This window comes from Lichenostomus cassidix, chromosome 3 (genome assembly GCF_008360975.1).
Source record: "Lichenostomus cassidix isolate B80296 chromosome 3, HeHo_3.0, whole genome shotgun sequence".
NCBI classification, from domain to species: Eukaryota; Metazoa; Chordata; class Aves; order Passeriformes; family Meliphagidae; genus Lichenostomus; species Lichenostomus cassidix.
Genome location: NC_139483.1, coordinates 16116252 through 16133618, shown reverse-complemented (window position 1 = coordinate 16133618; position 17367 = coordinate 16116252). Strand labels below are relative to the sequence as shown.

Below are 17367 nucleotides of genomic sequence, written 5' to 3'. Positions count from 1 at the left end.
CCAAAGACAATTCATAATACTAAGAGGTGGTGAAATACATACTTAGGTAAGGTGCCTGAACCGCCTGCCCAACAGCTCATATTCTATAGGAGCCAGGAACAGTTTCTTCTGCCCTTTATCCATACTGTGTGTTTCTGCATGTTGGTTGTGGGACAGACAAGGATTTTCTGAGCTGTTTCAGCTAGCCATGAGCCCAGCACATCAGCTAAAAGTGAAAAATCTGCCTTGTCTGGTGGCGTAAATTGCAGAAGAATCTTTGTGAAAGGCTGCTGTGGTGTAGATATTACCCCCCCCCAGCTTTAACTTTCCTACACCAACAAGCTCCTTCACCTGAAGCATTGCAGGCAGTCTGAAGTGTGGCTGCAAGGTTGTGATGTCTCTCACGGAGTGCTGTGCTGCTCTGTCCCCAGGAACATTCGTGTCGGCGTTCACCGTGCTGTGCGGCGCTCGCACCGACCTGCCCGACCGCCACATGTGCTGCGTCTTCTGGCTCAACATCGCCGCCGCGCTCATCCAGATCCTCACTGCCATCGTCATGGTGGGCTGGATCATGAGCATATTCTGGGGCATGGACATGGTCATTCTGGCAAGTGAGTACTGAGCTCTCGCCCTTCTGGCTTCTCCTCTCCGTGGCCGTGGTGCTGGGTGTCCCTGCGAGCCTCTGGGCTGCACTGTAGGGAAGCAGAGCCACAGGATGGGCTCTGCAAGTCTGTGAGAAACACAGCAGGCAGAGAAATATCCTGTGACATAACTGGAAGAGCCTCCCATCCCACCATGTGGGTCAGGAACTTCCTTTTCTCCTTATGAAATGAAATGTGCAGGAACGGGGAGCACTGTGAATGCGGCTGTCTGGAGTCCCTTCTGCCGTGGTCGTGTCCATTTGAACAAGAAAGTCCTTTCTTCCTTGTGATTCCAGCGGCAAATCTGTAGTTAGTGAGACCTTTCTGTGAGGCTGGTTCTGCTCCCAGGGCCAGTTGCCACCAGGAACGCCCTGGGGACTTTCCTGGATCCTCCCCTTCCTCCCCAGGATACGTTTACCCAATGTTTTGGGGTGGGGAGGTTTCATGTTACAGACCAAGTTCTTAGGCTGAGCCAGAAGTGTTTAGCTGCTCCTAGAATGACTTCCCATGCACCCTTTGAGTTGACTAAAACATTAGAACAGGGAAAGAAGAATCCTTTTTCAAATGTACATAATCTAAGTCACCCAGTTAGTAGACACTACCAATCCAGAATACAGGCTCTGTAACTTTTATCTGGTAGAGGCTTCTACTGGTGTAAAAGTTGTATCATATCTCCTGTATCCTGGTGCAGAGGACAGAGGTGACAGCCTCATCTCCAAAGCCAGAAGCAGCACAGAGCTCAGGGTGCTGGTGGCACATGCAAAGCCCCACTCCCTTTCCAGAGGCTGGCAGAGGCCAGTGGGCAAGTGCCCCAAACCAAACAGGCCTGAGATCTCACAGGCTGACAGGACAAGCAGCTCCTGAAGCAAGCCCTTCCCCCTGAGACCATCTTACCAGCAGCTTTTGCCTTTTGGCTTGAAGGAGTTCCACTTTGTCATCTCTGCTGATGACATCTGTGGCTGCAGAACAGATCAGGAGAGAGGATCTCAGGAAGTTGGCAGGAACCGTCCTAAAGACAAAATGGATGAAATTGAGAAAAAAAAAACAAAAGCAGGAAACCAGTGCACATTTTCAGCTGTCAAACCCAGGGGTTAAACCCTCTCAGCAAAGCACCTGCTAATTTCTGAGCCAGCTTCAGTAAAGGCAGTCCCCATGCAGAGCAAACAATGGATATTAAAAACCTGCACATATGCAAAGTAAAAGCTTTCCTTGGCATGAAGGCAGTGCTGCTCTTCGCTTTACCATGCAAACCACCTACCACGTTTCCTTCCAGATGTCCCTGCAGAGCAGGTTATTTCTGAGAGTAAATTGTGAGCTGGTGTACATGTGTGATGTGTCTTTAAGAATCTGACAGATTTGTGTGTAATCCCATAATTGCATGTCCATAATCGTAAGCTCTCCTGCTCTTCCCCTGTGGTGCTGTCCCCACTTGAGGTTTGCTGTCTGGCAGGACCCCATTCTGCAGGTGTGGGGAGAGTCAGGAAAGCATCTGTCCTCATAAAGAACCACCTGAAGACTGAAACTGGGACTTTCTTTGCTCCATAGTCCTACTCTCCAGGTAGAGAGATTGGTGCTTAGGAGGATCTTAATGGGAGGGCCTTTTCCAGTGTCACTGTTGGGAAAAACCATCCAGCTTGGAAGTATCTCCTGAACACTGTTTTCCACATCTGGCTGGGTTCCACCAGTCTGGGAGGCAGAGGATGGATGAGCAGCATGTGGTGGGAATGCTCAGGTCAAGAGGTCCCCAGGCACAGCAGCAGTATTTCATCCCTCTGGTGGCAGTAGAGAATGGTAAGAGGAGTCAACATGTCTTATTTTCACCAGCAGCATCTGGTAAGTTGCAGCCCGTGGCAGTTTCTTGCCATCTTATTAAATAGCTGCTTTTAAGTTTACTCACCATGCAGAGAAAGTAGTGGCTAAATAAAGCAGCTCTTGGTTGATGTGGAATAAAAGAAAAAAAATCTAAGTCTCTGTTGAAACAAAGAACAAAGTGATCACTTGCTCTTAGCTAGATCAAGCAGCCCTGTCAGACCCAAAGTCATTCTTGTTATCATGTTAAAAATAAAATAATAATTTAAGAAGGAAACCATGTTTCAAATGCAAGAAATAAGACATTTCATTAAGAACACTTCCAGGAAACAGTTTGCTTTGGCTGGGTTTTGTTTGTGTGCAAACCATTGGATACACTGGGCAGAAATCAGCATTGCAACTTGAATCTGTATGCAGATGGGAAATAGTTAAAAAGTGTGAAACTACTGCCCACCTCTAGTCCCCTTGCCTTGAAATGATTGATTCCATGTGTCCCTGTGAGGGTGCCATGCTATTTGGATGGGCTGGAGGCAGGACACAGCCAGTGCTCTCTCAGCTGGTGAGGAGGAGGAGGAAGCAGCCAAAGTTCAGGAACTCTGCTCAGACTTTCCCTAAGGGATGAACATCTCACTCCGTGGATCAGGGTCTGTCTCTGTTTGCTGGTAGAGAGTTGGGAGGGAGTTAGAACCACAAAATCATAAAATCACTAAGGTTGGAAAAAACCTGGAAAACCACTGAGTCCAATTCTTAACCCATCACCATCATGTCCACCACTGAACCGTGTCCCCAAGTGCCACATCCACATGCCTTTTGAACAGGAGGCTCGTTGCAGCTTTTCATCTTCTAGTGATATTTTCAGGCATGGAAAGGGAGAGACTGCTCTGAGGATAATGGCATACTGTCCTTGATGAGGGAGAAAGGAGAAGAATTACAGGCCAATTGGGTATTCTTCAATTCCTGGAAGAAGTAATCAAGTAAGTGATTCACATGCATTTAGAAAATAAAAAACACCCCCACAAAGTCACCGTGGGTTTGTCCAGAGCAAGCTGTGTCAGACTGGCTTGATTCCCCTCGGTGGCAGAGGAATTAATTTCGTGTGAGGTGGCAGCAGCCAGCCATCCCTCCTAACCTTCAGACGCTGACCCCAGGGGGACGTGGCCTGCGTGAAAATGCACTTGTCTTCTAAATTGATTTTCATGAACTGCAAAGATATAAAGAAATGTGTGCTGGAAGGTCCCTCCTGAGTTCAGCTCTGCTCAGTATTTTCATTTGTGGCTTGAAGATGGAGTGGAGAAGAGGCTCCCCAGCCGCACACCAGAGCTGGCTGTGAGGACAGCAGGCACAGCCAGGGCAGTGCCCAGATCCTCCCAAATCGAAGGAATGGTCTGGAAACAGTAATTGCTACTCAGTAGGGACAAGCCCAAGGCTCTACAGAAGGATAAATCGACTGCATAAATACACAATAGGGAACAACTTGTTTTTCAGGGAAGGACGTGGTGGCTGCAGTGAGTCACAAGCGTCACAGGGGGAGCATTGCTGTGGAGGGAACAAACACCACACAGGCAGGTGGGAGCAGAGCTTGTAGGGCTTTCACTGATCCCATCACCTTTCTCTGCATGCATAAAGCTGTGGTGAGGCTTGTAGCCAACTTTGGAGACTGTACTTCAAGTGGAAAACCTGGAGAGAGTTCAGAGAACCGTAAGACAGTAGGCGAGCTGATGATGAAGGTGTTCAGCAGGCTAGTAAATGTGAGAGGGCAGTAGTTCAGCCTAAGACAGACTTAAATAACAGCAGGAAGGATCTGTGTGGAAATGAGAAGACATTTTTCCTCCAGTAAGGTCAAAATGCTGGAAAGGTTGCATGGCAGGATCTGCTCTCTTTGTGCCTGGGAGACTCCAAGAGTGGGTAGACCCATGTCTGTCGGCACCAAGGCAGGACATGGCAAGACACTGACTGACCTGGAGGGTTCTGCCCAACTCCCATCTCCTCTAAGGTGCCCTTTAGCAGGATAATATCCCAGAAGGAAGATAAATTGAATGCAATTTTGCCATCACACTTAATTACTTTTGGCAGCACCCCAGCACAGGGTATTTTCTCTGCTACTTTAAACGAACTGCCAGCTGGCCCCATTGGACACCGCAGATATCTTCTTTGTGGCTTTGGGAACTGTCCTCTGCTGTACCTGCTGTCTCAAGGCAAAGGCAGAATTACAAGGAAGCACTTCCCTCTGCTACAGGCACACCTTGTCCCCAGCCCACATCCACATTAGCCCTGTTGTGCCAAATGAGCACAGTGGAATGGCCTTTCCAGGAAGTCCCTGCCTGCTCAGAGCTCAATATAAAAGGCTGTGTGCCATTTCTCGACAGAAATGCCAGAGAAATAATATGGTAATGTCACACTGGCATGGCACAGGGGACACGAGTCAGGGACTGTTTGTCCAGGCATTGTTTTGCCTCTGCTGAATGCAGCCAAGAAGTCAAGGCTGGTTTCTGAAGGAAGCCCTCCCTCAGCTTTTGGCCTCGGAATGAACGTTGTGCTTGGCTGCACCATCACTCTGGGGTTCACTGGATGGAGATTTCAGCTGACTCTCAGGGCTGCTTGGCAGCCAGTAGTGAGAACTTACCTGTAATCATGCCCTCCTTGTCACTCCTTTGCTAATTACTCTGCTCAGACCCTGCCAGAAGCAGCAGCAGATGATTGCACAGTCACTGTGTGCTCAGCCTCTGAGGGACTTTGGAAAGCATCACTAATCCTCTCTGCTCTGCAGGGCCCCTGCTAGGGCAGGTAACCTGGCTGCCCGGGGAAGGAAAGGGGAGCAGAAGGCCCAAAACAACTGGTAACCCTTCATGAGATGACGGGAATTCTGAGGACAAACTGCCTGCTTAGACCTACTAGATTTAAAAAAAAAATCTAAATAGAGCTGTCCTCCAAACTAGTCCTGAGGAAAACAATTAAAATATCCTTTTTTTTTTTTTCAATTTCCTACCAAAAGCTGCAGCGGGGCAAGTTCTTAAAAAATTGTAGAAGTGTTAAATACCACCAGTGTTTGCAGCACCCAGACGAGCTGAAATGTGCTGTGATTGTGAGTTACCTGTAGGCATGAGCAAACTCAGCAAGGGAAACTGCCAAAAAGCCTTTAGGTGTAGTTTTCCCAGCTCTAAGACTGTGAATGGCATGCCATGAGCCTTTTGGTACACTGTGATGTCTTGTTTGATGCCTTCCTTCAGTGGTTTCCCTTCAGTCAAATCCCTGAAATATCAATGACACAGAGGAAAGAGTTTCTGGGAGCATCGCTCAGCGGTGTTCGCCCATCCAGCCTGGAGCTGGAAAACCAGATGAGCATTCCCCCATCATGTTTAAATGAGAGCCCCAAATGAAATGATCCACTTCAAGAATGAGGATTTTAAGTAATATTTAGCCCTGGTGTGAATGTCTGGTGGTAGAGCAGCTGTTCTGTGTTTACTCTGCAGCCTCAGTTTGTTCATTCTCTTCTGGTTCTCCATGTGTTTCAGATATATCATCTACAGTTACATTTCTCCCTCTCTCTTTCTTTCATGTTCCTTTGCCTCCTTTTGTTCACCATCAAAGTCTCACAAGGTAAGTTTGTTTCTGTTGTTCCTCCTCCTCCTCCTCACACTCCAAGGCAGTTTCCCATGGAGAGCATTGAGCATCGGTCAGGGCAGGACATCTGGAATTCACTTTGGCCAGTGCTGCCCACTCCCAGCCCAAGTCCAGCCATGTGCCTTTACATGTGTGTGTCCGACTGTCTCTGTGTTTGTCCTGTGGCTGCACAGCCCCAGGGATGTTGAAAATAATCACACAGCATTGAAATGCCCCTGGGGATGCCCCAAGGGCACCCTTGGAGCAGAGCAGGAACCCATTTCAGCCTTGAGAGCATCCTGAAGCCACCTTCTGCACGACCCCAGTCCCAGAAGGACAGACTGTGCACAGACTGGCTTCTTTTTTGCCACAATCTTACATGCAATGGCTTACAGGAGAAGTGCAATTTCAAGAAAATTTGATTAAATCAGTGACTTTGTGCACAGACCCACTTAATCCTGATCCCAGAGCTATGCCTCAGCTGTATTGCAGGTGTACTGACTTAAAGCTGCTTCATACAGAATACCTATTCCTATGCAAGAAATGCAATAACTATTTCACATATAAACTATTGGATAAGTTAAGCCTGAAGTATTGCAATGAATAAGTTTAGCATAGGACAGGTCATTTTTTGGCTTTGGTCATGTGAAGAGAGAGACAAGCTTGGCCATTGTAATTTCCTTCCAGCCAGCTTCAAAACTGATAGCCAGACTTAAAACACTTCTCAGTCTTAATTTTCTTATATCTCAGTAAAATGCATGGCTGTACAAGCAAGTTACTTTAGCTAAAGATTTAAGACAGTCCCCACCTTTTTGGTCCATGGGGTTGGTTGGGATTTTTTTTGTCTTTTTTTTAAACTCTATTCCCTAAACAAATTAAACTGATGCTGTAGACAAGCCCAAATTACAGGTTTCCAGCCAGCTCACCTTGCCTTCAGTACTGACTCACACTTCAAACATAAAGGCATGTGAAATCATCATTTTGCACCCTAGAAAAAGCTGTTTGAAAGAGATGAGAGTCTTTCTGTTCAGCTGCACACAAAAGGCAGCAATTCAGTTAAGTGTCATTAATCTGTCCCTTGTGCTTGTTTAACACCAGGAGATCCAGACTGCCAAGCCCGGGTGAATGTGTAGATTTTTTCCAAAGTACAGCAAAGTTCATTTGCTGGAGTCAATTCTTAGTTCAGCAAAAAGTCCCTTTAAGGTAGGGGTTCTGGCAACTGCTGGTATTTTGTGTTCAGTTTTTGTAAGGGACTTACAAAAGCCTAACATAGGGGTTGGAAAGAAATATTAAAAAGCATCAATGGAAGAGTGTTTAAAAAGTTAAACATTCCTCTCAGCTATGAAATTTCAGACTTTGAAATTCCAAACATAAAAATGACGGGCTACTTAGGTTATTTAAGCTAAGAAAAAAGGCTCTCCAGATTTTAAAAAGTTTTTCAGTTGAAAGATCTTCACTTTGGCAGGCAGTGCAAGTAAGGACAGTTTGCTGCTTTAATAAGGAGACCTTTTGCATTGATACAGTCAGAATAACAAGCCCAGCTTCTCTTGAAAGGAAAGCTTCTGGCGCAATCATTGCAACCACTTAGGAAAGCTTTAAAAAATCCACTTTTTTCTCACTGTCCTGTATCAGCACAAGAGCTGTAGGTGCTCTCCTACTGCCCTTCCCTTCCCTGTCCCCCGTGGCATGGAGCTGTCCCCTAAGGGATTTGCAGCCTGTCCTCAGCCACAGTAAATAAGGACAGTAAATAACCTGGGGCCCCAGGATCCAGAGGAGCTGTGACACGAGCAGGACAGGCTGCTTGAGCCCTTGCAACATCCATGTGGCTGCAACAGTGGGGACCCCAAGGGCTTTGCTGCCTTTCTTGGGAGGTGCATCAAACCTCATGGCTGCAGGGAGAGGAAAGGGTGTGAGGGAACAGGGATCCAGGCTCTTTCCCACTGTAACTGGTTTTGCTGCTGGAAAGCTCAGTTTCCTCAGGGCCACTGGATGGCTGCTGTGCCCTAACAAAAGCACCTGTAATTCTGCTGGGCTGGAGCAAAGCAAGTGCAGAACAAGGCGGTGAGAATGCCATTACAGGCATCCCAAGGCCCGTGTTTGACGTGTCAGCCTGTGATTAAAGGCATTCCCTTTCTTCTCCAAGAGGTGTTTGTTCACCTGTGGAAACGGCAGTGCAAATTGGTTGCTGCTGAGGAGCACTGTTAGCAAAAGCCAGCATGGGAACAAAAAGATGGATAGAAGAAACCAACCTCCTCCTACCTGGCAGTCCTCTGGGAGGACGAAGATCAAAGACAAGTAGATCACAAGGAGAGATGCGTGTTGGATGCTCAACAAGGTCAGCACTTGGGAACAGCCGTGTCTCTGGAGCAGGATACAAGGGCATCCATTCCCTCTATACTGCAGAAAGACACTCCATAAAAGCTTTAGGTTATTAGGCTGTACTGGATTGATGTCCACTGGCACCTGCTGCGTCTTTACAATCTCTTCAAGCCCATGCCAGGCTGGTGGCAGGCAGGTGCCACAGCAGCAGGGCTGGCTGCCAGCATCCCCGTGGCTGTGCCCAGGAAGGTGGCTGCACCAGGCAGCTGGTGGCTAAAGCAGGGCAGGGTGGCCACGAGGGGGAATGTGGCAGCTCCCATTTTCCCACATGGTTTTTGCCACTCCCGGTAAACCAGGCTCGTGGCTTGCTTGAGCTTCACCAATGGTCCTCGTTAGGAATTAACTCTAATCATGTTCCCTTCCCCTCCCTCCTCACAGGCTACAAGGAACAGGGGATCCCACAGCAGCTGTAGTGGCTGGGACAAGTATGGTCAGAGAAACACGGCGAGAGATTTCCTTTGGCAGCCGTGGGCCACGGACCTTTTCATTACCCTTTGTCTCTCTTCTTCTCCCTTTTGTTTTGTTTCCTTGTGATTGCCCGGTGCCCCTGCCCGTCCAGCGGAGCGGAGATGCAGAGCAGCCGGCGCAGACTTGCACTGATGCCCTGAGCAGCAGAGATGAGGCAAGCACGGCTTGGCTTAGGACTGCTCCCGGCCAGCGGGCGGTGGGCGGCCCACCAGGAGGATGAGGGTGCCAGGACAAGGAAACACCCTTGGCGAAGGTGGCACCTGGGCAGGCAGCTGAACCGAGGGAGTGGGAGATGCTGCTTTCTCTCTCCTCCCAGAGGGAGGTTGCTGAAGATGTTTTGCCTCCTTTTTATGCTCGCTGTTAAAGGACACTGGCTGTGAACACCAAATGCCAAGGAGCTATTCACAGATATATGTACAGGATGTAAAAGCAAACCAGTGGTACTTTTTTCCCACCCCAAGATTCCATCCTTGACTGCTTTGCAGCACCAGAGGGTTCAGCACAGCCCCCTCTGCTGTCTGTGTATATATGATGTTCACTGAAGCTCTGTCCCACAGATGTCTTGAGAAACGTGCTTGCTGTAAATCGTATTGTACCGCTGAAGTGACTGGGGCCATCCCCTGCTGCCATCCGCTGCCACCATGCAGAGACCGGAGCTCCCACCAGCCCAGGGGACACTTTTCCTAGCACAGGACTGGTGACCTGCAGCACCTCACCTCTAGGGCAGTGAGCACAGCCTTGTGCTGCCAAAAGCCTCTCATATACAACAATACTGGGGGAGCCAAAGAGTGAGACTTTTCTTGCCCCTGAAAGGGACTTGCTGGCAGCATCTCCATGCTTTGCAATTGGATTCCCTTAGAGCGTGCCGAGTGCTCCTGGCTGAAGCAGCGTCCCAGCTTTGCTTCCCCAGGTAAGTTCCCAAAGCTCCAGGATCACAGCCTGGAGATGACAGGTCTCCAAAATATGACAGGTCTCCAAAGCAAATCCATGGCAGAGCCACAGGAAAAACTCAGGCTGAATTTCTCTTGCCTCACACCCTAAGCTGTGGCTCGTACTGCCACACTGGACAGACAGAAACAGGTACTTACTTACTACCCTGTATCCAAACAGGGATGCTGGGCTCAACTTTTTGGGCTGCTGCATAGAAAGCAAAGATCCGTGACATGGAGCAGACAGGAAAGCTTTGCATTTGTCACTTTAGAGGAAAAGAGATGAAAACCAATCAAATTTTAGAGCGACACAAGCCACGCAACACAGGCAGCAGAGAAGCAAAGATTTCCCTGGAAGACAAGGACCATTTGGTGCTTCTTGTTAAGCCAGGGCTGGAAGTGCTCAAGAGGAAAAGCAGCACAGTTATCCTGCCACAATGGCAGGCTGCAGTGAGCCATGGTTACCTTGCTGTGCAAGGGAGAGGCCTGGAGGACAGCAGCAGCTGGAGAAAATCATTAAAGTAGGTCAGTAGAGGAAAATCCAAGAGCCATCTGAGATCTGTGCTAAAGCCAAGGGCTGAGCTCCTCAAGATTATCACTGCCACAGCAATGGCCAAAAGGATTTCTGCTCACAACATTAAACAATTTCAAGTGTCTTTGTCCATTTCTGTCAAAGGGACTGGTTCAGGACTTACTATCAGGGGCCTGTGCTGTGGCATCTGCAGCTCTGTGACTTGCTGGGCTGTACAGGTGTTACAGAACTGAACTTCTGCATTTACTGCAAGACAGACACTTCCCACCTCGGAAAGTAAGGGGTAAATAGGATCCTAACCAGTAGCAAATGGGGAATCTGTAGCACATCTGGAAAACACCTTCACAAAGCTGCTGCTGTCATCAGTGAGAACTTTTTTTGAGATCTATAACTAGCCCTGAAGCCACCCAAACAACCTGCCCACTCAGCTGCAGTGAGCACAATGACAGAGCAATGGTTACCCCTCACCTTTGCCAAAACAGAATGGCTGGGTTGAGTGCAAACACCAAATGCTGCCTAAGCATCGAGTTGGATGTGCTGTGGTGTCAGAATGGGTGTGCAGGAGCCCCTGCAGACATGGATAACAGGTCATGGATAAAAGGAACCAGGCAAAGCCTCTGGGTGCAGAAGCTCTGAAACAGGAGCAGCCAAGCATGGCCTAACAACTACTTCTGGTGCCTGTGAAGTTGGGATCACTTTTAGAAGGTGGATTTAAATGTGTAGTGGACAGGCAGCACAGAAAGCCTCAGTCTGGAGAGGATTAAAGAAGCTGGCATTTTCACTGGGCTTAAATTGCCAAAAGTCACATCTCCCGTGGCATTAGATGTCAGATCAGCAGCAGATGCCCCATCCCAGAGATCCAGCACCTGTACAAAAACTCCCCTGAGAACAGAAAGGGGCAGAATTAGATCCTCTTCAGCGTCACCAGGGTTTTGCTGAGCTTTTGGGCCACATTTGGTGCTGGCTATCTCTGTGCTTTAGTGAGAATGGGAGAATTGGATTGGTTGGGAAAGGACTTGTATGGAAATGCTGCCCTCCCCGGGATGGCTGCAGGTCTCTGAGAGCACCACTTTGGTTAGGTTTGTGTGCTCTCTGCATTTATTGCATGAGGGAGTTTGGTACTGCAGTGCAGGACTGAACAGACAAGGTGTGGGATTTATCATTTACTTTCAGGTTTTGCTCTGTAAAATTTTTTCTTACCTTTGACCTTTTTATCAAACTGCTGAAGCCAAGAAAACACTCAATGCACCATTTCAGAGGCTCTGAAATCTGTCAAATGACACCCAGGACAAAAAGCCTCATTTCTGCCTGTTGTGGTGATCTGCTTAATTGATTTTAATTAGAAGCAGACAGTTTCCCACTCTCTGCTTTAGGACAGGAGCCACTTTATTGATTGGCCCTGCTACCAGGCAGCAAGCATCAAATTGCGTTTTCCCCAAAGCTGCCCTGTGGTAGTAATAACCATGATAAATCCCTCTGCTTTTTCCAATAGCCTAGCCCTGATGAAAACTAGCACTGCCAAACTCCTCCTAACCCAGGTGTGAGCAGCATCCTGCTCTCAGGCACTGGTGAGCCCCTCACCTTGGCTTCAGGTCTCCCCATGGCAAGTAGTGGGGAGCTGAGTGACTGAGCCCAGGGCAGGGCTGTGGTCAACAGGGGGTTCTGCTCATGCCATCTTTAATATCACACCCTCCACTGTGACTTGGTTTTTCTCTTCTCATAAGAGGCCAGAGCCTTGTGGGCAGCTGGCAGCAGCTGGAGAGGTGTGTCTGGTGCCCACAAGCAGACCCACTGATGAGAAGAGCCACACCATGAAGATGAAGGTATGAGTGACAATTTGGAGCTTTCCCCCATCAACAATTACTTTCTTTCTCTTTAGGGTCAAATTAACCACCCAGGGCTTTCACACCTCTTTCCAAAGCATCGCAGAGGGGACAACACCTCCACCTCCACCAGGGCTGGATAACTCCCCTCCCTCCATCTGGGAGCTGTGCTGTGACCATCGCTGCCAGCCAACCCTGCCTCCACACCAGCACAGCCAGAGGTCACAGCCCTGAGCCCTTCATCTGGTCCAGAGTGCATGGCACCCAGCTATCCCAGCACCATCACCTGCTTTATCAATGTAGATGTTTGACATGCAAGTTTTACAGCTAAAGAGTGATAGTGGGTAACGAAGAATAAACGCAGTTGCTTCACCCCCATCTGCCAGCAACACAGAATTTTCTGCTGCTCTGTTCTGATTGTGAAAACCAGGTTTCTCAAAGGAAAAACCAACAAAAAAGGGCTTTAATGAAATCCTTGCTTGGTACTTGAACCCAGCTGGGCTGAACAACTGATTTACTACTCATTGGAAAGCAATTCCAGGTAGGAACCAACCCATATGTGTAGCCAGTCTAAAAACAGCTATACTCTGGGTCAGCCCAACCATTGCAACACAGAGCACAGTAACATTTTTTCAAAGTTCATTGGTGTTACCAAATCTGTATTTACCATGGAAAAGGGGCTTTGGCAGGTGACTCCTACCCTCCCAGACTTTTTCCTGGCTGGCCATACTTGCTGCAGGGGCAAAGGTCAGGGGGGCTTTGTGCCAGGAGCAGCTCTGGCACACACAGCCATGGGGTCAGGAGTGTTAGATGTGACTCCATCTGTGCCACATCCCAAGAAACAAAGCTTCCTGTTCCTCCCCATGTGCATTGACTGTCACACATTGTATTAAAGACCTTCCAGTTCGGCTAGAAATCACCCTTGTCATAGTCTTGCCGTGAATACTGTGCTGAGCTCTGTGGACAGGAAGCTGGAGAGTCACAGTCCCTGTATTCTCCAGGGTTTGTTCCACCCTAGCCTTGCCTCCTGCTAGTTCTGGGCTACCCTGCAGTTCACACACAGGCATACAGTCCAGCCAGGGTGCATTTAATTGCTACCCAGCCCAAACTGCATCCACTGCAAGACACCACCGAGAGTTCTTGACATCTAAAGCTCAGGTACAAGGAGACCCACAGGCTTGGCTAGATCTGACATTCCTCCCAGGTAAAAGCAATGTCTTCTCCCACACACTTGCTAACCACGGTGTGGCAACACAGCCTTGTATTTTCCATCTGACTTTGCTTCATACTCACACACACAATGCTCTTCAAAGCAGTGCTGCAATTTATTTCCCAAACTGGCACTCAGCATTCCCCATCCCCCTGTGGGAGCAGCATACTGCAAAACCCCAGGTCACAGTGGCACCAACCAACCCGGGGTTAATTACAGTGAATTACCAGAGCTCATGCCACTCAGGAGCCATCCTTCCTCTTGCCATCTGTATAAATAACTAAGCCAGGCTAAAATTCAAGTTCTGCTTCTCTTGCATCCATTCACTGGCCAGAGGGAAGCAATAACACCCTGTCCCCACTGCTGGAATGGTGCAGTGGGAAATGAAGGCTTCATTTAGGCTCTAGGAATGGCAAGGCCAGAGTAGCTCAATCCATCTTCCAGCTCTCAGAATGCTCTCAGCAGGCAGGTGAAAGGGAATGGCACATTTTGGCTTGGGGTCAAAACAGGGGCTCACCTCTACGAGCACTGCCTGGGAGTGATGGCAGTGCTCCCCCAACACCCAGCAAGGGACCCCACCCTGACCCACATCCCCCCTTCACCCACCACACACACAGGAGCTGTTCCTGAAGCTGGGAGGGGGATCGCGGGCTCAAATCTGTATTCTCCTTGCTTTTGGCCATGCATGGGTGCATCAGATTTTTCCACCCTAGGAAGAAGGGAGCAGGGCCCTGCCCACCTGTGCCATTTGCACCTTGCTGGTAAGCCCACTTTTCATTTTCATACTGGAGCCCAAACTGAGGGGTTGCAGAGGACCATTTGTATGCCTATTTATATCACAAGTATTGGATTGTGACTTCTTGTGTTTTGATACTGTGGATATTTTTTTTAAAGTTAAATATATTCTATTGCTGGACAGCTGGAATGAAATGCAGAGTCTCTTTATGTCACCTGGAGAAACCCCATCATCCCTGATCCCAAATGGATTCTGGTTCTCCTCCTCCCACCAGTGAGATGATGGAGAGTATCCAGCAGGCACCAGCCCACATCCACATCCCCTGAGGAGAGGAGGCAAGGACCAGGGCAAGGCTTCCTTAAGGAACTCAGGACCAGAACCTTCCAGGGGAGCAGAAGGCTGGTGAGGAGCCTCACCTGCACCTCTGGAATGGAGACAAGAGAGGGGGAAAAGCCACCCTGTGTTCCCTTGTGCACATGCCTACCAGCAATCCTTCTCTGCTGGGTCCTGTTTGCAGTTTTAACACTTAATATGATTCCAGGCACATTATCCCTGCTCCCCGTGAGAGAACATCCCTCATGCTGTCAGGAGCTTGGCCACAGACACCTGAGCAGAGCAGAGCTCAGCAGGTGGCAGAGCCTTCCCACAGAAGGCAGCTCTGCTGCAAGGGCCAGCAGCTTGTCGCAACACACCTGCACATTTCAATTGGCTGCACTCCGTGCTCCTTGTTTCTCCTGCAATGTACAGTGTCACAAAATTCCACTGCTCTGCTCCCTCCCCAGAGCCACCATGGGTGGGGAAACACATGGGAAATCCCAAAGGGACTGGGGGACCAAACTCAGATTTGGTGCAAGACCAGCAAGAAGGGTCTTCTCACACCCCATGGCTTTGAGGGGTCTGGCAGGTGAGGCAGAGGCTCCCTTTCACATTTCCATATGTTTCTATTTAGACTTCACCCCTCAGCACATGAAGCACTTTGGGATGAAAACTGATATATAGTATTATGATACTATTAATACACCCATGCAGACACACCATCACGTGGCAAACCCACTAGAGAGATCTGGGATAATTATCTCAAAGAGATTTCTTTCACACACTGCTAATGGACTATTTCAGAAGGGGAGGAGGAAAATTAGCAATAAACCACACGAAAGGAAAGTCAAAAACTGGAGCTTGGTGAAGACAGATGAGACACAGGGAAAACCTCCATGCCTTGTCCTCATCCAAGCACCACAAGAACAGGTCTTTCCCTCACCTGAAGGAACAAGCATCTCCAGCTGTTTCTCAGCCCCTGTCCCAGGGAGCACTCTTGGCATCAGGAGGCAGAAACCCAGGAGGTTTTCAAGGAGGCAGAAGAGGCAGAGAGGCAAGAGGTGATGAGCACAGCCTGCAGCTTCTGCTGGCTCCTCAAAGAGGCACAGCAGTGGTGAGCCCAAGGAAACTCCCTTTCCAGCAAAAACCACACAATGGGGACAATTCCCACCCTCTCCAATTGCAGCCTCCCCAAACCTACTCACCTTCTCAGGGCTGCCATACACCTCTGGGATACTCCCAGCCCTGCAGTAGCTCTTGCTGGGAGCCCCAGAGGGCTGCAGCCACAGCACCAGCAACACCCCCAGGGTGATGGGGAGCAGTTGTGACTTTCTGCATGATCCAGAGCGATCAGTATAACCAGGTGTGCTTTGCATCAGGCCATGTGGGAGAGTTTGGGCTGCTGGCTGCTGTTACACCAGTGGGGCAAAAGCATCTTGTGCAGGAGGGCTGGGGTCAGTCCCAGTGTGCAGCTCACCTCAACAGGGAGCCAGGGTCTGCCCACCAGCAGCTCTCACTGCTGGCCGTGAAGACATGGAAATGCTTTTGCTTCTCAACACCTGGGTATTGGATCATGTAGAGAGACACATTTAGAAAAGTTTAATTTCAAGTGTATTCTGTTCAAAATAGCCTGAGCAACCATTTAAAACAAATAACAAATAATGTTTGCGCACAGGATGGTTATTGCAAGGTATGCATGTACTATGTCTAAATCTCAACGTCATGCAGTCCAGATACACATTCAGATCCACATGCAACCATGAGAAGGCAGCACCTGATCCTAGGAGGTAATATGACAATTACAGGCTATTTCAGAGCTTGTTTCCAAAGGAAAACTGCAGCCCTGTGGAAGAGGATGTGAGCTGCAGGACTGGCAGGAGTGTATGCTTATGTCTAGGGCTGGACCATGCTAGCCAACAAGCACTCAAGAGACATCATTTCTGATCCTTAATGATCTCCCTGTATGCCACAGGGTCTGCAAGCCTTCCTGCAAAGCCATGTCCCATGGGAAAAGCAGCTGGGCACGTGCAAAACGTGGCAGTCACATCAGAGCACGTTTGAAGCTCCTGCTTGGGGCTGATGAATGGTGGGAAGAAGAACATTGCACCCCACAGAGCCCACCCACGGGTCCTGCCAGCTCCCCTTGCTGTTTTGAAGGCATAAAAAAATGAAACATTAATTTAGTGCTAGAAAAAGATACCACACTTCCAGTGGGAAATGTTTTTTTAGCCACACATCCTTTGCAAAGGGGGAAACATATCTGTAGCATCTCTGTCTTGCTACTATAGACTCCTGTTGCTTTTGCTTCTCACATTCCCTTCTCTGAGCCAAACTCCATTGCTGCAAGAGAAGTAGATCTCTGTGTGTGTCCCTGCAGAGGCCCTGGGGTTCCTGCCATGAAACACAGCATGTAAACCATCTTGTAGCAAAAGCCCCTTCTGACACAGAGGTCAGTCACTAGAAGTTAAAGTACTTGATTTTGTTTCATGGCTCTGGTCAGGTGTTTGAGTAAATAATTTTATGCTTCTATTTCCCTTGTGCTCCCTTGTCCCAGTAGTTTCAAGTCTAAGCTTTCTGCATTAGGGAAGTTGTGTCTGAACACGCTGGCAATAGGCAATGTGGAGAGAAGGGAGCTGGCCCCAGGTCGTGCAGGTCTGATATCATTAATGCACACCAAACAAATGGCAAGAGGCACAAAGTCCCAACAAACACAAAGCACCAGCCCCAAGCAGGTGGTGGAGCAGTGCCAGCAGTGGGATGAGCTGCTGGGGCCCAAAATTTTTTCAGTTTCCTCCAGAGCTGTCCCAGGTGGGATTTACTCGGCAGCCTCCTCCAGGGGCTTTCTCTTCAGCAGCAGCTCTCCTGTGCTCTCTGGCTGCTCCAGGGTGGAAGCACAGTTTCATCCCGGAGAGCAGCAGGAGCTACCAAGACAGGTCCCCTAGGGAT

At 49.0% G+C, this 17367-nt stretch overlaps 1 protein-coding gene across 4 annotated transcripts in view; it reads left to right on the top strand.

The window, feature by feature from the left end:
* STUM (stum, mechanosensory transduction mediator homolog) overlaps window positions 1-14300 on the top strand; it is a 42254-nt gene extending 27954 nt beyond the window's left edge. Inside the window, exons 2-4 of one of the 4 annotated variants that reach the window (XM_085054664.1) lie at window positions 411-590; window positions 8968-9786; window positions 12217-14300. In XM_085054664.1, the coding sequence (XP_084910790.1) occupies window positions 411-590; window positions 8968-9008 (221 nt within the window). In that variant the 3' untranslated portion in view covers window positions 9009-9786; window positions 12217-14300. Of the gene's footprint in view, window positions 1-410; window positions 598-8784; window positions 9787-12216 lie in introns of all 4 variants that reach the window. The other 3 variants (XM_085054665.1, XM_085054668.1, XM_085054666.1) reach the window with 3 other exon arrangements.
* Window positions 14301-17367: the final 3067 nt, after the last annotated feature.